This window comes from Hemiscyllium ocellatum, chromosome 14 (assembly GCF_020745735.1).
Source record: "Hemiscyllium ocellatum isolate sHemOce1 chromosome 14, sHemOce1.pat.X.cur, whole genome shotgun sequence".
NCBI lineage: Eukaryota > Metazoa > Chordata > Chondrichthyes > Orectolobiformes > Hemiscylliidae > Hemiscyllium > Hemiscyllium ocellatum.
The window spans coordinates 20,282,281-20,306,101 of NC_083414.1; the positions used below are offsets into that span (position 1 = coordinate 20,282,281).

Genomic DNA, 23,821 nt, shown 5'->3' on the forward strand with positions numbered 1-23,821 from the left:
CATTCAATGACGTTGCCATCACTGAATCCCCCACTATCAACATCTGAGGGTTACAATTGACCAGAAACTCAACTGGATTCACCACATAAACATTATGGCTACAAAAGTAGGTCAGAAGCTAGGAATACTGCAACAATAACCCACCTCCTGACTCTCCAAATTGTATCCGATATCTACAAGGCACAAGAAGTGTGATAGAATACTCCCCATTTGCTTGGATGGGCGCAACTACAACAACACTCAAGAAGCTTGATACCATCCAGGACAAAGCAGTCCACTTGTTTGGCACCACATTCACAAACATCCACTCTCTCCACCACTGATGCTTAATAGCAATAGTGTGTACTATCTAGAAGCTGCACTGCAGAAATTCACCAAAATCCTTCGACAGCACTTTCAAAACTCTCAACCACTTTCATCTGGAAGGGAAAGGGCAGAAGGACATGGGAACACCACCTGCAAATTCACCTCCATGCAACTCAGCATCCTGACTTGGAAATGTATCACTGTTCCTTCACTGTTGCTGGGTCAAAATCCTGGAATACCCTCCCTAACAGCACTGTGGATTGACCTACAGCAGGTAGACTGCAGTGGAAGGCAGCTCACCCCCATCTTCTCAAGGGCAACTAGGGAAATGCAAAAACTACTGGCCAGCCAGTGACACCACATCTCACAAATGAATGAAGAAAACAGCATTCAAATCACACAATGGTTTGTTTGGATATAACTTTATTAGTGACTTGGATATTCCAATGAGGTCCTTCACAAGCTGAGAGAACATAATATTATCTCCATAATATGGAGATAAGGCAGGAACAGGATACTGATTAAGGATGATCAGCCATGATCATATTGAATGGTGGTGCAGGCTCGAAGGGCAGAATGAGGTAAAAACAATGACCGCAGATGCTGGAAACCGGATGCTGGATTAGTGGTGCTGGAAGAGCACAGCAGTTCAGGCAGCATCCAAAGAGCAGTGAAATCGATGTTTCGGGCAAAAGCCCTTCATCAGGCTCACTGCCTTTATTCCTGATGAAGGGCTTTTGCCCGAAACGTCAATTTCGCTGTTCCTTGGATGCTGCCTGAACTGTTGTGCTCTTCCAGCACCACTAATCGAAGGGCAGAATGGCCTACTCCTGCACCTATTGTCTATTGTCTATTGCACTCATTGGCTCAGGTGAAGTGTGTAAGGGTGGCAAGTCTGGGCCAAGTGCTTTTACTTTCATTCTCCCCATGGTGACAGAATTCACCTTCATCATTATTTCCTTCAGATCACACAACTGAAACCAGAACCTTGGCATTTGAGGAATAGAAGTCCTGCCATCCTTCATATATTAGGATGTCTAGTGCTGCATCACTTCACTGCTGCCCCAATATCCTAACTTCCCTTCTCCCAGACTCTTCATTTACATTTTGAATTTGGATAAGAATATAAAATCTTGAAACTAAGAAACTAGAAATTGTAAGAAAAGTTTTATTAGTACAAGACCCTTTGGCTTATAATCAGTAGCAAATCTACATTTATGCATACACTAAATTCACTTATTACATGTCAGTGATAATTCAACATAGATTGTAACTAGTCAGTATATCAATGAAAACATAACTGCACAACTAACCTTTAGAAAATAATCTTGTTTCAAACGAGATTTCTTTTTGTTGTAAAGGTTCATCAGGGTCTTTCTGTTCATTTCATTGTTGTTTCACTGTGATTTATGTCATTATGTTTGTAAGTAAATGAAAAGTTGGTTACCCATTTTCAAAAGGAGAGATATGATTGTGTGATTCTCCCTTAAATTAACAGAACCTGACTGGTCTCAAATGAAATGAACAAGCCCAGAATAGTCATCATGCTATAACATCTCCCGCAAGTTACTGAATATAATCATTGTAATAAACGCACTCTCCACAGAAGGTTATAAATTCAGTGATGAATCACTGCATGAGAATTCCTCCCAAGCATTACTGAACTCCAGGAGTAATAACTGCAATTTAAGATCACCACCAAACCCCACTACCATAGTTGCCAAAGTTGCCAAGCTCCAAGAGAAAATACATGTACTTAAACAGCAGTATATATAAATCCTTAAACAAAAATAAACTCAATCTGTTCTAGCTAAGCATAGAAATAAAAAGAAAATGCACTATACATACAAAGAGGAAAAATGGTTATCACAGGAAGCAATCTACCTAATCTGGTCTAAATTAACCACAGAGCCATCTGAATACTGTGTAAATGGATTGTAGGTAACGGTGATTCAAGTTAAGTGGCCATGTTTAGGCATAGGAAGCAGGAACAATAAGCTTCAAAAAGACATGAATACATTGCTTGCTTTGTAATTATCTTTGCCACCAAAGTATATCAGTGAAGTCTTTCATGAACAAGAGGTTTTCTTCCAAGATTAAAGTATCCTGGCAGGCTATCTTCTCATTCATAAGGCAAGATTTCAATTCACCCCCTTTTGATCACACCTTCCAGTTCTACTGTGGGAAGTTACTTAGAAAATAACAAACATATAATGTAGTACTCAGGACAGAATATCAGTTGGATGATGTTTTAATGCACTCAAAGAGTTCAGAATATGTGATAGATATTTTCCAATCAACATGTTCAGAGGTGTTACTGTAGACAATTTATTAATTATTATGATATGCTTTTAATGATTTTCCTCAAATTTAAAACATTTTTGAGCTTTCCTATTTGCTTAAAATAATGGCCACTTCTACCACAACAAGCGATTGAAAAATAAATCTATGCATTTAAATTTGCAATCTTTTTCCTTAATGAGGGAAATCAATACTAGGAAACAAATGCATTGTCCCTCTTAAAACCAAATGTCTGCACTAAGTACTCCAACAGTTGGTATATTACTAACTGCATACAGTAAAGCTGCTTTTGCCAATAATACGCTTCCTCCAATTTTGGTACATCATGAACTATTGTTTTCACATCAATCATTGTTTCTCAGTGAGATTGCCAATTTTAACAACATTTTGCATTTTTTTGCTGTGGTGTCTTTCCCTGCTTCAACTATGTTCACTTAGGATTCTGACAAGTGTTAACTAGAACAAAAAGTTGATTTAAATTGCTCAAATAATACAATGCAATCACGAAAGCTGAACCAAACACTTTGTTTTCTACTTTGCTTCCTTATAGTGTTATTTAGAATGGATAGCCACTGCGTTGTAGCCAGTTTTCACATATGTCATGTTCCCACTTCTCTTATGTTGAGAATATTACAAGTGAGCCTGCAATGTTACAGTTTATGGCTGACTGGTTTCTTGACTGGTTTCTTTAGGGGTCGCTTGCCAGTGTCCTGCTTGATGTTCAACTTTCCTCTCTCCTTGTTCTGTTCCTTCTGTAGGATCTGTTTCATGAGAATTGATTCTTTCTTGCTCTCTTTTTTCACCTGCCGAAGGGAGCGCTTAATCCTCTTCACCTTCTCACGCAGATGGTTGTTGGCCTTTTCAAGAGATTTCACTTTCTGGGAGAGCTTCCTTACACGATCTTCCTCCTCATATAGGGCTTTCTGCACAGTTGAGCACAGGAGCTGAAGGAGACATTGAAGAATTTATTAGACTACAGGACATAAAGATAGGCCACCCAGAAAAAACAATGATGGCACAGATAACTACTTGACATAAAGACTATGACTCAATACTTGATTTTAATATTGGCAGTACCATTTTAAAATGAATGGTTATCCCTTACTCCCGATTTTAAAATATCACCCAATTGAAACATTTTGGCAATGGTGTCCAGATGACCCGAATTTTTTTTAATCGAAGAGGTTTGTGATTTATGCTCCAGCCTATCTAAGAATCTTCAAATAAAGGTAGTTGGAAATATTTGCATACAATATTTCTGTGTGGCCAATTCAGAGAGCACTTTGTCTCTCTCTCTCTCTCTCTCTGGGAACATAGTCAAAAATCACATGACACCAAATTATAATCCAACAGGTTTATTTGAAAACACAAGCTTACAGAGTCTTATTCCATCTTCAGGTGCATATACAGCTTCCTCAAGTCCAAATTTGAGCTTTTTAGGAGATACAAGAATAGAAAATCAAAGCACATGCAAGGGCAATGATCGGCTTAATTCAGCTGCAAGTGCACAGTTTCTTGAGTTTAGAATATGAGTAATCTTTCTCTTGCAGTCGTCAGGGTCACCTACCCTTTTAAATGCTAACTGATAGTTTACTCTTGAGCCAAACAAGAATTTCAGGCCCATTCCATCAGGTTTCATTCATAAACAGGCTAGCAGGTTAATCATTAACAGTGCCTGAAATACTGCAGACCTGCATGCTTAAAATATTGGATTACTGACTCTCAGATGGATGGTTTCAAATTAACATCATCAGGTATATTACTTTACAGAGCCCTGCTTACATGTTCACTTAAACAAATAATATAAACTAAACACTCACGAAAATCAATTCTGTAGAACCTGTAATTTCTGCACCAAAGCTGCTATTTTATTTCCAAACGATGTAGTCACTGCCTGCACGCACTTGTGTCATAACTGGCTCTGGATGCCATTTGAGGAGGTCAGTAATGTAAGCATTAAAAAATTACGTCAGGATATGTAGACTAGGCAACAGGCTGTGAACCAGTATATAATACTGATTTTATAGCAACACTGCCATTTGGAACCTCAGGTGTCAGCTAATACCTGCTCTGAAACGTACACAAACAAACATGTGACTAGCAGAAGCAAGAACACTATTCAAAGTGATCATCAACTATTAGGGTAATTGCTGAATACTTTCCAGTGCCTGAATTTGTATAAGTGATTGAATTTGCGAAACCGTTGAAGGTTAGTGAAGTTGACATGGAATGGTACGACATGTGGAGCATATCCAGTTCTGACCTCAAGGATTCTAGTTCGATCCCTTGCTCTTATTAATGTACTATCTGTAGTTACCATCCCCCTTAGTCTACAACACAAGGGAGATTGAGCAGAAACAGCACAGAAGGGAACAAGCTACTTACCTGCAGAGAAACAGAAGGACACATAGGCAGAGGCTAGCTTCAACCAGGGTCTTCTGGGAGCATTTCTGTTGCTTCAACCTAAGCCAGGGACAGTATACAGACTCAGAGCATGGGTATGGATAGTGCCGTCCAGCGGCTGTGGCCCTGTGGATCCTTCCAGGCTTGAGCAGGCATATTAGATTAGATTACTTACAGTGTGGAAACAGGCTCTTCGGCCCAACAAGTCCACACCGACCCGCCGAAGATCAACCCACCCAGACCCATTCCCCTACAGTAATACTACGGGCAATTTAGCATGGCCAATTCACCTCACCTACACATTTTTGGACTGTGGGAGGAAACTGGAGCACCCGGAAGAAACCCACGCAGACACAGGGAGAATGTGCAAACTCCACACAGAAGGTTGCCTGCGGCAGGAATTGGACCCGGGTCCCTGGCGCTGTGAGGCAGCAGTGCTAACCACTGTGCCACCATGCTACCCACAATCTTCAGGTTTGCTGTTTACTGCTGTATCAGGAAGGTTACTGACACTGTTAATGCCAAGAGGTGAGTTCATTGTGTTCTCTCCTAGCAAAGAACAGCAGGATAAGCTTTGTCAGGCCAGTGGGATTTCCATCGATGATATTAAAACACGCATATGGTTTTGCAATTGTGCATTTAAATGCAGAGATGTATTTCAACTGCAAGCTTCCGTTCACTGAAATTGGTGCAGTGACCATACAGGATATCATGTGTTGGAATGTCCATAGGCATGGTGCACTTATTCTGTACCAGACTACTATTCCCTCAATAATGGAGTCACCAAAAAGATAGTTGCTGGGTGCAAAGGGTTTTTCATGTGTCTCATGACTCTGCTCAGCAAGCCAACCAGATGTGGTCAGCAAGTGTTGCATTGAGAGCCATGTAATCATGTGAAACATCATAGGTTGCACAGGCAAAGGTCCTGCTGCCTAGATATTCTAAAAATTCTTTTTATTTCATTCATGGGACATGGACATTGCTGGTTGGCCAGCATTTATTGCCCATCCCTAGCTGTCATTGAAATGGGTGGCTTGCTGGGCCATTTCAGAGAGTAGTTGAGATACAACCACATTGCTGTGGATCTGGAGTCACATGTAGGCCAGACCAGGTAAGGATGGCAGATTTCTTTCCCTGAAGGATATTAGTGATCCAAATAGTATTTTCTGACAATGGTAATGGTTTTATGCTCATCAGCAGATTCTTAATTCCAGTTTGTACTTTTTGTTGAATTGAAATTCCACCAATCTGCTGTGGTGGGATTCAAATCCAGGTCCCCAGGACATTAGCTGAATTTCCAGATTAACAGTTTAGTGGTAATACCACTTAGTCATTGCCTATTCCACAAGTCTATTGGAGACTTTGAATACTGGCCATATCCTGTGCCTTGATCCATGGTACTGCACTGTTTACTGAATGGCTTTGCCATCATGAGGGCACATCCCTTGCTGCCAAGCATACAACAAGCAGCAGAGCAGAAGGAACAATAGAAGAATGAAGAGGAAGAGTGGTCAGAATGGAAGAGACAACCAGCACATCCCCTTTCTGGCTAGACTCTTTGGGATCACTTCATGCAACAATGATTCTATGACAAGTAAATCCTCCTCCTCATTCTAAAATAAACCACAACAACCTTTACTGAATATCACAGCAACCATTCCAAACCAATTTTTCCAAAAAAAACACACCAAATTCTCAGAGTCATACAGAAATAGACTCTTCAGTCCAACTCATCCATTCTGACCAGGTATCCTAAACTCAAACAATCTCATTTGCCTGTGTTTGAACCATATCACTCCAAACCTTTCCTATCCAGGTACCCGTCCAAGTGTCTTTTAAGTATTGTGATTGTACCCAGCTCCACAACCTCCTCTGGCAGCTCTTTCTATACACGCACCATGCTGTGTGAGAAAAAAATTGACCCTCAGGTCCCTTTCAAATCTATTCCCCTCTTACCTTAAAACTATGTCTTCTAGTTTTGGACTCCCATACCCTTGGAAAAAGACATTTGCGATTCACCTTATCTATGCACCTCAGGATTTTATAAATTTCCGTAAAGTCACCCCTCAGCATCCGGAAAAAAGTTCGGCCTATCCAGCCTTTCCTTACAACTCAAACCTCCAGTCCTAGCAACATCCTTGTAATTTTTTTTCTCTACTCCTTCTAGTTTAACAACATCCTTCCTGTAGCACGGCGACCAGAATTGTATACAGTATTCTAAATGTGGCCTTACCAATGTTTTGTAAAGCTGTAACATGATGTCCGACTCCTATATCAATGCACTGACCAATAAAGACAAGCATGCTACAGGCATCCTTCACCTGTCTACCTGTGATGTAATTTTCAAGGAACTATGAACTCTGCTCAAAACACTTTCCAGGGCTCGACCTTTAACTGTGTAAGTCCCACACTGGCTTGCTTTACCAAAATGCAACACTTTGCATTTATCTAAATTAAACTCTATCTGCCACTTGGCAGCCTATTGGCTCATAGAGTCATAGAGATAGAGACTTAGAGATGTACAGCAGGGAAACAGACCCTTCGGTCCAACTTGTCCATGCCGACCAGATATCCCAACCCTATCTAGTCCCACCTGCCAGCACCTGGCCCATATCCCTCCAGACCCTTCCTATTCATATACCCATCCAGATGCCTTTTAAATGTTGCAATTGTACTAGCCTCCACCACTTCCTCTGGCAGCTCATTCCATGCACATACCACCCTCTGAGTGAAAAGGTTGCCCCCCTGTAAAGGAGAGGGCACAAGTTTAAAATAATTAATAAAAACAGAAAAAGTGACAGGTGCAAAAAACATCATGCAGTGGATGGTTAATGTCTGGAATGCACTGTCAACTGTGGTGGAGGTGAGGAAGTTAAAATGCCACAGAGGGGTCAGTTCATCTGATCAAGATCTCATTGTACTCTTGAATAACCTTCTTCACAGTCCACCATACCACCAATTTTGGTGTAATCCCCAACATATTAACCATATCTTCTATATCTCATCAAATTGTTCACATAAATGATGAACAGCAGTGGAGCCAGAACCAATCCTTGTGGCACACAGGCCTCAGTCCAAATAACAACCCTCTATCACCACCCTTTTTCTTCTACATCAAACCAATTTTGTATTCAATTGGCTAGCTCTTCCCGGATCCCATGTTATCTAACCTTACTAATCAGTCTACTACACAGGACCTGGTTGAAAGCCTCGCTAAATTCCATTTAGACACTCTGCCTTCACCTATCTTCTTGGTAACCTCTTCAAAACATTCAATGATATCCAGTTCTGCATCAGAGAAACTTTGAACATACACTCTGTTCTGTAGCAACATGTTCAATTGTCTACCAATGCAGATTCTATTTCTAAAAACTGATCCGGTACCTGAAGTGCAATCAGACTTCAATTAATTCAGTCCAATTTAAGTAATGCAAACACTGCACAAGCATAGATACTTACCAAATCATGTAGCCACATTTAGAGTTAGGCTGAATTTTATTATCATATTTAGCAGGCAGCACCCTGTTTGTATGCTGCCTGCATTATTTTCAGTTGACATATGTATCACAATCCCTCTGCCAGTGTTTTCAGTGGCAATCAAATATTCAATTTACGTATAATTTTCCACGAACTCTGGTTCTAGTCTTCCCTGTTATACCAAATGATTTGCATCACACCCAAAATCATTCTTATGAATTTGATTTTGTCTGCTTGAATTACCAATTCAGTTCTCCACACACCCATCAAATTATATCACATGATTAACTTGTCATGTCACAACATTGATTCAATCCTCCATATTGAAGGGAGGCATCAAAATGCCCCATATTACAATTACTGAGTTACTCCCTTTGTTGCAAAGAAATATTCAGTCCCCTTATGTTATAACGTTTGACTCAGTCCCTTACGACAAGGAATTACTCATCGCGTAACAACTGATTTAATTCTTTGATATTTGCAGGATTAATCTGAAATATTTTCAAGGAATTGTTCAACCGCTCCAATTTCCCCATATCAAAATATTAATTCAGCTCTTTATGAACAGGAACAAGAAAGTTGTAGCCACTTTATTGCATGTTTTTCAAAGATACTCGATCACTTTGATAGGGCTTTTTGGAACTGAGATTAATTTATGAGCATTTATATGCAACTGTGCTCTGCATTTAAATAAACAGATAGTCTAAGTTTTTAAGTAGGATGTGACCAATGCACATTCAGTCAAGCACAGATAAAATCAAAGACAAATATTTCCTCTTAAACAAGTTGATCCTTATCAAAGATAAAACATTCTATATGAACTGCATAGAGTCCCTACACTGCAGCCAAAAAAAACAGGATTGACATTTTCCATTTTCTTCACAGTATTTTCACATTGAGACAATTTTCACAGACTCTGGCTTTTTATGAACTCATATATTATTCCTGGCGTTTAGACTTACTGCCTGCATGGGTGCCACCCTCTATTCCATGTTCTTTACAAAAATAAATTTCAGAGTTCTGGACTGGAATCTTCAGAGAACTTGGGGGTCGCTGGGTTTTGGATTTGCGCTTTAGGTGAATATGGGTGTTTGCTGCAATCCGGACTATGACTGCAGTTGCCATTTACATAAATTATGGTTTTGAGAAATGAAACAACCTTTATTTTTGAAGTTTCAATAGTTGTGCCATTTTATACTTTGTAAACAGAAGGGTGGACCCTGTGAGAAGAGCAGCAACAGGATATAAGAGCCAAAGTGTGAAATCACAGGAAAACAGATATTTCTTCTGTCTCTTAAATCAGGATAAGTTAATACAGCCGAAGAACACAATTAATAAATTACTTTTAAAGTATTTAATATCCACATTAATTATTTTCTTATATTCTTGGGAATAAAATTGGTTCCCGGATGTTCTCATTTATTTGCAGTGATGTTATTAAAATTTGATGTTAATACAATATTTTGAATCAGATTCATGCTGGAAATATCACAGAAACACATGAGCACAATGGCTTGAATTTTATGGCCCACCCTTACTTTGCCTGTGTACTGGTCAATTGGGGGAATAAAGTGTAACGTTGAGTGGGATGCAGGAGATGCTGTCACCATGGCCTTCCCATTTCTGCTGGTATTTTACTGAGGCTCTTAAGCAGCTAATTAATGGCCCCTTAATGGATTTTTCCTGCTGTCACTGGTATTTTTCCCAACAGCAGATGAATACCACCACCATGTATGGGGAGATCTTCCCCATGAATCCTACTGACTTGTGGTGTAGGAGCAACTAGGTTGATAGGGTTGTTAAGAAGGCATATGGTGTGCTGGCGTTTATTGATAGGGGGATTGAGTTTCGGAGCCATGAGGTCGTACTTCAGCTGTACAAGACACTGGTAAGGCCGCACCTGGAGTATTGCGTGCAGTTCTGGTCATCGCATTATAGGAAGGATATGGAAGCTTTGGAAAGCATTCAGAGAAGATTTACTAGGATGTTGCCTGGTATGGAAGGGAGGTCTTACAAGGAAAGAAGAGGGAACTGAGGCTGTTTTTGTTGGAGAGAAGAAGGTTGAGAGGTGATTTAATCGAGACGTATAAGATAATCAAGGAGTTAGAAAGGGTGGACAGTGAAAGCCTTTTTCCACAGATAGTGAAGGCTAACATGAGGGGACACAACTTTAAATTGAGGGGTGATAGATGTAGGACAGATATTAGAGAATAGTAGGGGCGTGGAATGGCCTGCCTGCAACAGTAGTAGACTCACCGACATTAAGGGCATTTAAATAGGCATTGGACATACATAAGGATAATAATGGAATGGTGTAGGTTAGATGGGCATCGAATTATTTTCACAGGTTGGTGCAACATCAAGGGTCATTAGGCTGTAACGTTCTATGTTCTATGGTTCTATGATTGCACACCTTGTGGCACACAGAGTCCTTCCTGCCAACTCAGCATGGGCCACCCCTGCTGAATGAGTCCTCGCTCCAATTGTGATAAATCCCCTTTGTGTTGTCGGGTCCTGTTCAAGGATGCATTCCGTCAAGGTCATGTAGGTCCTGGGCCTCCTCCATCACCGCTCCCTAACCACCTGATGCCTGGAGGAAGAGCACCTCATCTTCTGCCTTGGGACCTGCCAATCCCATGGCATCAATGTAGATTTCACCAGTTTCCTCATTGCCTTTACCCCACCTGAGCTCAATTCCAAGCTTCCAACTCGGCACCACCCTCATGAACTGTCCTACCTGTCCATCTTCCCTCTCACCTATCTGCACCACCCTCCTCTCTGACCTAACACTATTATCCCACTTCCACCTATCTTTCGCACTCTCAGCTACCTTCCCCCCGCCCCACCCCCCTCCCATTTATCTCACCACCCCCTCGGCTCACAGCCTCATTCCTGATGAAGGGCTTTTGCCCAAAATATCAATTCTCCTGCTTCTCAGATCCTGACCTGCTGTGTTTTTCCATCACCACATTCTCGACTCTGATCTCTAGCATCTGCAGTCCTCACTTTTGCCTGTCTGATGGTCCCTGAGCCCAGCTACCTGCACTCTGGACCTCTTTGTTGGTGGCTGCTGTAGAGTTGGCCTGCAGTCCCAGATGTGGCAACCACCAGTGGTGGCACTGCCAGGATTGAATTGATGCAGGCCTTTGCACTAGCTAGCATCTTTAGGCTGTGAGACATCCTGCATTTCAGGAGTGGAAGCAGAAAAGTGTTGAGTAATGAATTCCATGGTTGGCCAAAGTGGACTTGCCCCTGACATTGTAACAGCTGGAGAGGCCAGTACCTCCATGTGACATCCTAGTTGGCATAACTTTGCTTATGATATCTATATCTCAAATTTCTTTTCAGCGTAGAGTTTTAGATAATTTATATAACATTTCATGATGTCCCAAAGTACAGCCAATGGCATACTTTTGAATGGCAGTCACTGTTATACATTAGCAGGTATGGCAGCCAATCTACACACAAGACCTAACAAGAAGCAATTGATAAATGACTAGATCATCTGGGTGATTATGATTGGTTAGTAGGAAGGGTGGAGCAGATAGGTGAGAAGATTGACAGTTTAGGTCAGTTCAAGGGGCAGGGTGGAGAGGGAGAGCTGGACCTCGGATAAGGTGAGGGGTGGGGAGATTTCAAAGCTGGTGAATTCTATGTTCAGACTATATGGTTGTAAGCTCCTGTGGTGGAAGATGAGGTGCTTTTCCTCTACCTATCACCATCCCACACACCTTTCCCCCAGCCCCATCCCCCATTTATTTCTCAGCCCTATTCCACCCACCCCAGTCCTGATGGAAGGTCCCGACCTGAAATGTCCACTTTCCTGCCCCTCTGATGCTGCTTGATCTGCTGTGCTTTCTCCATCTCCATACCTTATCAACTCCAACTTTCCAGCATGTGTAGTCCTCACTACCTTTATCTGTTTATGTATCTCAGGTAATAATTAATCTCCTTGGAGTCTCATACAGGTCTGATTAAATAAAGACAGCAGACTGTCTTCTCTAAAGAATATTTGTGAACCAGAACAAACCAATCATAGTTTCAAGGTCAGACTAATTTTCAATTCCAATATTTAATGGTTGAATTTAAAGTTCACGAGCCATGGTGGGATTTGAGTTAAAAAGTGTGGTGCTGGAAAAGCTCAGCCAGTCAGGCAGCATCTGAGGAGGAGGAGAGTCGACATTCCTGGTGAAGAGCTTATACCCAAAACGTCAACTCTCCTGCACACATTTCAACTCTGATCTCCAGCCTTCAATTTCTCGCCACACTTTTTGACTCTGATCTCCAGCATCTGCAGTCCTCACTTTCTCCATGGTGGGATTTGAACCCATACCTGAGGACATTAACCTAGGCTTCAGGATTATTAACCCAATGATATTACCAGTCTCCCTGTTCAGATCATAATTTGTGGATGGGTTCAGGAAATAGCAATGATTCCCAATTTACAAGAACATAGCATTTAAGTCAAAACATTGAAATATTTTGAGTGGGATACTGCCAGTTTTTGTCAACTTCTTGACTGCAGCCCATCTGAAAACTGAAGGAAGCAAATGTTCAGAGGTAATTCAGGGATTACACTTTCTTTACTCAATTTTTGTCGTTTTATCTCCCATTCAAATTGATAGACAGGACAATAAAGAATAGTTTGAAAACAAAAAGAACTGCAGGTGCTGGAAATCAGAAAGAATATTTTTCTGTCTTGGGAGAACTATATATCCGAAAAATTACTTTTGAGATATTTCTGTTGCTGATATATCTTCTCCCACATTTCCACCCCAAACCTTGATAACAGAGTAAGGTCACAAGTAATATCCCAGTACCCTCACATTACTCCAAGTTTGAACTAAATGCATCAACTGAAATTAATAGCTAGAAAAGCTGAAAGTGATGGTCTCTTATACAGAGAACCAGATGAAATCTAAAATAAGGTTCTTCATATGCAAACCAATTGTTCTTTTCCAAGCTAAGGACCATTCTGCACTTGAAGAACACACTTTTGAAATGTGGTTTTAGCCCTTTGCTTTGTGAATGCATGAAAACCAAAATTCCTGGTGCCAGATGACGAGTTTATTGAAATTCCTCAGCACTGTGGAGCAGCTTCACATGGTTCAGCTGCAGTCAGAAACCTTTAGTTTTGGCTGAGTTACTGAGCTGTCTGTGTTCAGCATGTCACGGCACAGCATTGCAGTTTGGACAGCCAAACACCATGGAGATAATTATCGTTTCCCATCTCCTCAATGTCTCTAAATTGTGTTTTAAAAATAGTTGAGGTTTTATTAACCACTGAAGGTCACTGAATAAGCTTAAAAATCCCTGCAGAATTGGATGAGATGCATGACTGGATTCATAGAAGATATGCGTATGTGGAGCATGGTAAAGACAGCAATAAGTGGACGGAAAGATTAAGGACAAAAACACATTGGAATCTTAAGGTGTAGTAATACCAGAAGCTTGTCATCAAATTACAAGGGCATAGGTTGTATAGTATGATTAAGTGTGAAAACTGCATTGGGAAATCTATTCATATATTGTACTTCAACTTTCCACCATTTAGTAAAACACTACAGCGATGTACCTTATGATCGATCTGAGAGAGTAAGAATATTATACATATCAAAACAGCTGGGAACTCAGAATTGCCACTCCATATTTTCAAAGCACCCACAAAACTTGCAGGAAACTCTGATATTTCTGCCCCAAACCTCGAGTTCTCAGTTATATATGTTATATGTATCTCTTCTTCTTTGCCCCTCAAGATTCTTGCATTCAAAACAAAATTGTGCATGGAAATAATTGGAATCCTTTTGCACATGCTGAATGAGTGCTTTTTATGCAAATACCAGGGTTTCAATTGCTGAACTTTCCACTGTTTGCTCACTTTTCATTGGTATCTTTTGTTTGCAGTTTATTAATTTATTAATATTGGAAGTTTGCTAATTTAATAGCCAGCTGGTGCAGCGAATTAGATTTCGTACTTGTGACATTTTGGGATATGGTATCATAAATATGGCAAGATATAGAAGTCTGGGAAATATGATACTGTCAAGTTGGCGTCAATGGTGATCAGGATTGCAGGGAGTGGGGTATAATGGTGGTGGTGGAGTCAGACCATTTCTCCTCTGAGCTCCACAATAGGGTAGGTCAAATAATGTTAGCCTTACATCTGGGAAAAACAGCTTCCAGTGCTCATTCTAATGACAGCACTAGGCACCTGAAGACACTTACCACAACATGCACCACATGGAAAAGAGATCTAAACAGACATTGAGCCCTTGATTTGTGTATGTCATACACGTTACAAATATTTCATATCTTGCATATCAACTCAACAACTGTAACAAACATGGTGAGTTACATAATGCTAACACAGGATGAGCATGTGCTTAATACCAATGTATTGGAGCCTCAGCAAGATTAAATTTGAATTATACCATCTGTTCAATAAAGACCTACCCGATTATCCTCTTGCAGTTCCCAGTCTGGCATGTAGGTGTGATGAGGGGCACCGCTGGTGCAGTTAGAGAACTGGAACAGACTTGCAAACATACGTTTGTTCTCAGTAGTGTCAGGAAAAATTGGATCCTGGAAATTGATTCCATGTGGCACAATGTTGTAATTCTCATCCAACCTGAAATAGAATGAAATTTCATAATTCTCTTCAAAAGATTCATGGAGTAGCTCATATGCCATACCCTTTGCCATTTGTTAAAGCTCAGTGACGCTTCACCAGCTGTTTGTGTTTATGAGTATGAGAGTGCTTACAAAAATTGCACAGCCACATATTTAACTCCAGACTCCCTCCAACATGCTTGCGATTTCGATGGAATAGAAATAACGGCCTGTTTACATTTTACATATACAAAAAATAGAATTTGACTTCTTTGCGAAACATGCAACAATGACCCCAGTTGCAAACAGATGGAAATGTGGAATGTGGTTCTCAAATGCCAGAAAAACCTGATATGTCATGTTACAAATTTGACATCTCATTTTTACAAATTGGAAGGCTTAGATTTCAAAAGGCAGAAGGAAAGACAAAGATTGCTTCACGAGGAGAAGAAGAAAAATAAACTATTTTAAGATGTTTCCACAGCAAGGTAGGAATAAGAGGAAGAAACTGTAAGTATCTCTCGAGTGTAGGTGGAGTAAGAACACATCAGGCTTTCTAAAGAGGTTGGTCAATAGACAATACACAATAGGTGCAGGAGTAGGCCATTCTGCCCTTCGAGCCTGCACCACCATTCATTATGATCATGGCTGATCATCCTCAATCAGTATCCTGTTTTTGGTCAGCTGCTATTCTATTTAGTGACAGTCATAGAAAGTATATTTAGCACTTATTTAGAATTAGACATGGTAATATTACTGAAAAGAGAAAATATTGCAATTGTTGGAAATCTGAAATAGAAAATAAAAATGCTGAAACATATTCAGCTTTCAAAAGAAATATAAACTTTTGTTGCATGTTTATAAACTGGTGATTTAAAAAAAAAATGTTAGACCTCTTATACCTAATTTCTTTAGGGGAAATGGGACAAATGCAGGATTGGCCATTCACTATCATCCAATTTACATCAAGCAACAAAGTTAAAATTTAATCATAAATTTTACAGCACAGGAGGCAGCCATTTAGCTCTTGTGCCTTCCTTAGTTGTCTTTGCTACTTACTCATTCCTAAACTGCTCTCCATTTCTTTGTAAATTTTAAAAATTTCTCTTTTTCAAATATTTAGTCACTTCCCTTTTAAAGGCTATTATTAATCAGCAGCCGACCACATCCGTTTTCTCGAGAATCAAGTCCAGAACCTAGAAAACCACATTGATGACCTCGAAAATCGATGTCGTAGAAAAAATATTCGGTTGTTGGGCCTGCCCGAGCACGAAGAGGGAGGTCAGCTGACAGCATTCTTAGAGCATTGGCTGCCACAACTTTTAAATCTGCATAATGGATCAGGCCAGGTAAGGGTGGAATGGGCCTACCGGGTCACAGTACGTGGGCCCGGTTCAACCCAGCGCCCACGCCCGGTCCTGTTCCAGCTGCAGAGCTATAGGGAGAGGCAGATGCTCCTGGAAGCCTCAAGAAATCTGGGAAAAGATCCCCAAGCTATGACCCACAAAGGATCCAGGATCATGCTGTTCCAGGACTTCTCCCCAGCTTTGGTCCGAAAGAGGAAGGCATTCGATGAGGCGAAGAAGCGTTTAAGGGACTTAAATATCCAGTACTCCTTACGATATCCAGCGACGCTACGCCTTAGCCACGAAGGATCCATATATAACTTCGGATCACCGGAGAAGGCTAAGGAATTCTTGGACTCTCTTAAATAAACTGTAAGAGATTGTGGACGCTGGTCTGCCTTTCCCATTATTTTGGTTTACATCCCTTCATCTTTACTTATCTTTCCCCCTATGTATATATATATGTTGGGGCGTTTGGTTAATGTTGATGGGGAGAGGTGGTTACCTTATTCTATTTTACTTCTGTTTTTAGGAGCGGGGTTGTTTTTCTTTCCCCTGTTATTTTGTGGTATTATATTTAAGTATTACATGTTGAGATTGTAATCTTATAGTTATATATGGTATTAATATTCCCAAATATATTTAGATGTGGGTGTGGGTGGGGGTGGGGTGTTCACTGTTAACTCTAGCTTTATATTATATTTGAATTCTCCTCATTTTATTGGGGAACACCTGGGTCAAGGGTGGGGCACTGATTGGAAGAGGGTAAGATGGACTGTGGGAGAGGAAGTGACGCTCCCTGGGAACAAGGGAGAAAATCTCCAATTCGGAATGTTTTATATTTTTTATACTTAGAAAGAGTTTTTTGTTATATTGTTTTGAGTGTATCAGAGAGTCTTTACTTTTGTAAATCTTGTAAGCTCCATGCTCGGGATGTTCTAGATAGGGTTTCCCCTCCCGAGGGGTCTCGGATCTGTCCAGATGATTATGGCTGAACAGTCGGTTAAGTGGTGCACCTGGAATGTCAGGGGGAGTAATTCGCCAGTTAAAAGGAAGAAAATATTATCAAATCTTAAGAAGGAGAGAGTTGATATAGCTCTCCTACAGGAGACACACCTGTCGGATAAAGAACACTTAAAATTACGACAGGGCGGATTTGATCAGGCCTTTTTTTCCTCTTTTAATTCAAAAAGCAGGGGAGTCGTTATCCTTGTTCGGAAGAACTTCCCTTTGAAAATTCTAAATCAGATAAAAGACGAATCTGGACGATATATTTTGATTAAAGCCCTCATAAATGGAGAGGAATATGGGATCTTAAATGTGTACTGCCCCCCGGCACACCCCTTTAAATTCATAACGGAAGCTTTTTCAAAACTGATGGCCTTTGGTGCCCGTCATACAATTATAGGGGGAGACTTTAATTGTATTATGGATCCAGAAATAGACAGGATTCCCAAGAGTGCCGCTGGAGTATCTCCCAGGTCTAGACAACTGGCGGACCTGAATAAAGAATTAGGATTGGTAGATGTATGGAGATGTCTCCATCCACAGGGTAGAGATTTTTCTTTCTACTCTAATCCACATAAATGTTACACAAGAATTGATATGTTTTTTGCCCCATCGATTTTTCTAAACTCTATAGCAACCTGTAAAATAGGTACTATAGCAATCTCTGACCATGCCGCTGTATACATGGAAACTAAGGTAAAGAACAATGGGACATCTGCTCGGCATTGGCATATGGACCCCTTCCTGATAAAAGATAGCAAATTTTTAAAGTACTTCTCCCAAGAACTTAAAACTTTTTTAGAAATTAATACTGGTACGGCTAGTAATCCGTCAATGATGTGGGAGACCATCAAAGCTTATGCACGAGGTTTGATCATCTCCTATTCAGCGACCCAGAGGAAAATGAAGGGAGAGCAACAGCGTCTGCTCGAAGCTCGCCTAAAAGCAGCCGAAACAGCATACGCTGATAGACCTTCTATCACAAAATTGCAGAGGATTACAGCACTTAGGACAGCTTTAAACACCGCGCTTACTCAAACGGCTAAAAGGGAAATATTATTTGCGAAACAAAGATTATATGAATATGGCGACAAACCGGGTAGATACTTAGCATTTCTTGCAAAGAAAAAGAAAGCCCCTCAAACTATTCCAACCATCAAGGAAAGTACAGGTACCCTGACTCATGATCATAAAAAGATCAATGCGACCTTTAAAGAATTTTATTCTGAACTATATAGATCGCAGGATTGTGAAGATAGGATTAGGAGGATGCAGTCATTTTTTAAAAATTTGACCTTCCCGGGCCTGACTCCGGAACAGGTGTCGGCCCTAAATACCCCTTTAACAGTCCAAGAAATACTTGAGGCAATTAGGCAACTTCAGAGCGGAAAAGCACCGGGCCCGGATGGTTTTCAAGCTGAATTCTATAAAGAATTTACAGGAATATTGGTTGACCCACTTATGGATATGTATAATTTTGCACATAGTCAGGTCTGTCTCCCGCCCACGCTGAAAGAAGCAAATATTTCTCTTATCCTCAAAAAAGGAAAAGACCCAGAAGATTGTACATCTTACAGACCAAAATCCTTACTAAATGTAGACTTTAAAATTCTCTCAAAAATGTTAGCACTAAGACTAGAAAGGGTACTGCCATATATTATAAAGGAGGACCAGACGGGATTTATTAAGGGCCGCAGATCATCCAATAATATCAGAAGGGTCTTGAATATGATCCAAGCCTGTCATCAGGGAAAGATACCAGGAGTAGTAATTTCATTGGATGCGGAAAAGGCATTTGATAGGGTTGAATGGTCATATTTATTTTACACATTGGAAAGGTTTGGCGTTGGACAGGTGTTTACCAAATGGGTTTCAACATTGTATAATGACCCCAAAGCAGCTGTTATTACTAATGGGTTAAGATCGGATGGCTTCAGTGTGGGTAGGGGCTGCCGTCAAGGATGTCCTCTCTCACCATTGTTGTTTACACTGATAATCGAACCATTAGCAGAAGCCATCCGGACTGATCCTAACATAACGGCCCCGAGGATTGGTACAGGTAAACACAAAATTACCCTCTATGCAGATGACGTTCTCTTATTCCTCAGTAATCCTTTAATGTCAGTGCCTCGTCTAATTCAAGTTATTAATACATTTAGTGCATTCTCAGGCTATAAAATTAATTTTTCAAAATCGGAAGCCATGCCAATGGGTGGTCTGGCTATGATACCCCACTTAATGGACGGATCCCCTTTTCCCTTCCGTTGGTCCCTGGAGGGCTTCTTATATTTAGGTATTTTTATCACGCCAGTATTTGATCAGCTGTATAGGGCTAATTTTGTACAATTAATGGAAAGGATAAGGCAGGACCTCCAGCGATGGAGAGACCTTCCGATTTCCTGGCTAGGGAGAATAGCATTAATTAAAATGAATGTTCTGCCCCGTCTCTTATATCCTATGAGAATGCTCCCGCTGATGCTGCCAAGGCTAGCCCTACGTAAATTATATGGCTGGTTGGGCTCCTTTATTTGGAACCATAGACGGCCCCTTATTAAGCTGAAGAAGCTACAGCTTCCACAGGCAAGGGGAGGACTGGACTTCCCAGACTTTAGGAAATATCAGTTAAGCTCCCTACTAAGTTACATAGCTGATTGGGTTTCATCTGATCCACAATCAATTTGGCTGGATATCGAAGCCTCCCAAGTAAAATACCCACTTATTAACCTTTTATTTTCAGATAAGAGGAAAATCATTACAGACCACTGTAAAAATCCCATAATATTAAACACAATTAAGGCCTGGAATATAATGCGGCAAAATGAGGGTAACTCACATAAAACATCCCCCCATGCACCAATAGTAGGCGCATGGGGATTCCAACCGGGGATTACAGATGCCACCTTTAAACTCTGGAGATCCAGGGGCATCTCATGCTTAGGGGACCTATTTAAAGATGGGATCCTGATGTCCTTTGAGCAGCTGCGTCTGAAATTCGGAATACCTAATGGGGATCTCTTTCGATACTTCCAAGTTCGAGATTATATACAGAGGAAGACTACATTAATAGATAGTCTTTATAAATCAGACAGAGAACGTAATGTCTTACGACCAGCGGGGGCATCCTCCGTTAGTACTATATACCATTTGCTACATGATGGAGTCTCAGGAGACATGGATGACCTGCTTAAAACATGGGAGCAGGACTTGGGGCTAGAAATCTCTGAGGATATGTGGAATGACATTTGGGAAAATGCTAGAAGAATTGCTATCTGTAACAGAACTCAGGCTATCCAACTAAAGATACTTCATAGGGCCCATATAGCTCCGGCTCGACTGGCAAAATTTAAGGCAGGAGCATCTCCAATGTGTCCTAAATGCAAAATAGAGGTGGGTACTCTTGTACATTGTCTGTGGACTTGTCAGAAAGTCCGCAGATACTGGACTAAAGTGGCAAATACCCTGACAGAAATTTTAGGAACGGAAATTAGGGTGGACCCTGTATCTCTCCTTTTGGGCTTTTCGAATCTCTCATCTCTGGATATGCATGGGAAGAGACTATTTTCTATTCTCTCTTTCTGTGCAAGGAAAAATATTTTGGTGAACTGGGTGGCTGAGGGCCCCCCTGGACTTTCAAATTGGCACAGATTAATTATGGAATATATCCCCCTTGACTTCCTCACAAATATGGTGCACCGAAAAACTGAATTATTTTATAAAATATGGCAGCCCTTTTTGAATTATATAAATGCAGATATTTCGGCTATCCTAACAAGGGCTTTTATTTAGTGAAGATTTCAGACCGGGCTGCTCCGGGGCCCCTTGGGAGAGGAATCCTGCACGAATACGGGTTTTATTATATTTGATGTTAATACATTCCGAGCATGTAAGAGACTTAGGTATACACTCTGGTTAGTTATAGGTTAGATTAGTAGAAAGTTGAGTTTCTTTTTTCTTTCTTTTTTCGTTTCTTTTTTTCTTTTTTTTGTTTTCTTTCTTTCTCTTTTCTTTGTTAAATTATGACTATTGTATATATGATTTAATTGTACATCAATGTTTGTATTTGAGAGTTTTGTTTATTTTTGTAAATTTGCAAAAATGTTAAATTTCAATAAAAATATCTACAAAAAAAAGGCTATTATTAGGGATTCTGCGACCACCACTGTTTCATATGGAGTATGTGATGCCCAAAGAACTAATGAAATATTTTAAGAAATAGCTCCTGATCTTTCCTTTCATTTTCCCATTCATTAAACGGTGCAAATATTTTCTCCTTTAGTTACATTATAAAACTCTTTCATGTCTATCAAATAGTTCTTTGTTGTTATAAAAACAGCCCTTGTTTATCTTTTTTTTATCATAGCTATGCTATAATCTTAATGAATTTCTTTTAGGCAATCTACATTGCCTTGGTATTCTTGCAACAGTATTTGAAAAAAGAAGAAGCCATTCTCAGAGTGGCTTCCCAATGATCTACTAATGTACATGTTTAGATCAGCTTTTGATGCACAGGAAAGTAGTTAACTGATGTGAGCTTGACTCAATGTTGAGTCACAAGCAAACATCCCGTCAGGTCCTGCCCAGATGTAACTCGCTCTGCTTTTCCCTGTCATGCCTTTCAGAACTGGTTCCAATATCCCAGGAATCAGAATCCCTCCCTCCTACATCATTTCTCTAGTCAGGTGTTCAACTGACAAATCCTGTTATTTTCACTCTCGCTTGCATGTGACACTGATAGTAATCCTGCGATTACTAGCTTTGAGGTCTTATTTTTCAAATTACATTCTATCTTTGTTTGTGGATCCTCATCCCTTTTTTTTGCTATGGCGTTGGTAAAAATACATAGCATGACCACTGTCTGTTCATCCTGTCCCCTCAGAATGTCATGCAGCCACTCCAAGACATCTAAGACTTTGGCATACCAGAGAGACAATACAGAAATGCCCTGTCTGTTTCCCTCACTATTGAATTCTCCCTCCAAAAAAAATCTGGAAATTAAGAATCTATTGATGACCATGAATTCATTGTCGATGACCCTGGAAAAACCCATCTGATTCACTAATGTCCTTCAAGGAAGGAAATCTGCTAACCTCACCTAATCTGGCCTACATGTGACTTGAGACCTGCAGCCATGTGGCTGACTCTCAATTGCCCTCTGAAATGGCCTAGCAAGCCATTATTTTGTACCAATCACTACAAAGTCTAATTGTCTCCCTAACAGCATTGCAGGTTAGCCCACAGCAGGTGGACTGCAGCAGTTGAAGAAGTCAGCTCATCACTATCTTCTCATAGGCAACTGGGGATGGCTGGCCAGCCATATCCACATCCCACAAATGGATGAAAAAAAATCATGACACCACTGTCATTCTTCTTCCTCTCCTCTTGTGCACCAGAGACATCCATGGTGTCACAGACTTGGCTTCCACAGCTATCTTCTCAAAGGCTGCCGCTCTGAACAGTATCCACAATGGTACCTCTGTTAGAGAGGGGGATGGCCAAAGCAAACACCTTCCACTTTGTCTGGTGGCCACTCACTCCTTTTCTGCTTGTTCAGTCTTGATCTGCTCTGTCCTCACTGAATGTGTTGACTATGACAATCCCAGCATTGCAGAAACTCCACAGTGAGTCCACCCACCCAACTCCAAGACATCAGGAGCTGCAGTGGGTACACTTGCTGCACATATGGTTGCCAAGGTCATTGGAACTGTATATGACTTTCCACTTAGGCAAGAGGAGCATATCATGGGTGTGACCTCCACTGCAATGAGTTTCCTTTAAATTATATTTTGTTAGTTACTTATTTTAAACAATACTATTTATGCTAGGAACCTTATTTCACTTCAAGCCCTCCCATTGCAATGCAAAGTCCTTACTTTAAGTTTTTGAAGATCTCACTTTATATTAGCATTACTTCCCTTATGTTATTTTTATTACCTTAATATAGTGGCCCTACCTTTTTCAGTTAAATGAAAGCACAACAACTTATTTCAAAACACACTGTTCTAATTTACGGCAATTTGTAGACAATCCTTAACAGCTGTCCAAATGATGAATGTAAGGTTTTGCTGAGATGTCCCTCTTTGTTTTCTCACTCTGTTTTGAACTCAGTGCTGCTCCTTCACAGGTCTCATTGCCTCCATACTCCCAAAGTCAGTGGTATAGACTCAAATGTTAGTCTCGGTTGATACACTCCTGCTCCACACTGCTCCCTCACAGATCCTGCTGTGTCTCCAACTCCTCAGGTAGTGATTTAGCCTCAAGCCTCAGGCACGATTTATACTCTCCCAGTCCACATAACAACCTCAAATTCTTTCATGCTCCAGCATTCTGCTTTTCTTCTCATTTAAATAATATTCAGCTCCTCTATTCCTCCT

General features: G+C 40.6%; 1 protein-coding gene across 1 annotated transcript in view; it reads right to left on the bottom strand.

Annotated features, from left to right (window-relative positions):
- Positions 1 to 1,014: 1,014 nt before the first annotated feature.
- LOC132822092 (coiled-coil domain-containing protein 3-like) overlaps positions 1,015 to 23,821 on the bottom strand; it is a 40,479-nt gene continuing 17,672 nt past the window's right edge. The window contains exons 2-3 of the mRNA XM_060835117.1: positions 14,941 to 15,115; positions 1,015 to 3,551 (exon numbers count right to left, since the gene is read on the bottom strand). Coding sequence (XP_060691100.1) covers positions 3,258 to 3,551; positions 14,941 to 15,115 — 469 coding nt within the window. The 3' untranslated portion in view covers positions 1,015 to 3,257. The remainder of the gene's footprint in view (positions 3,552 to 14,940; positions 15,116 to 23,821) is intronic.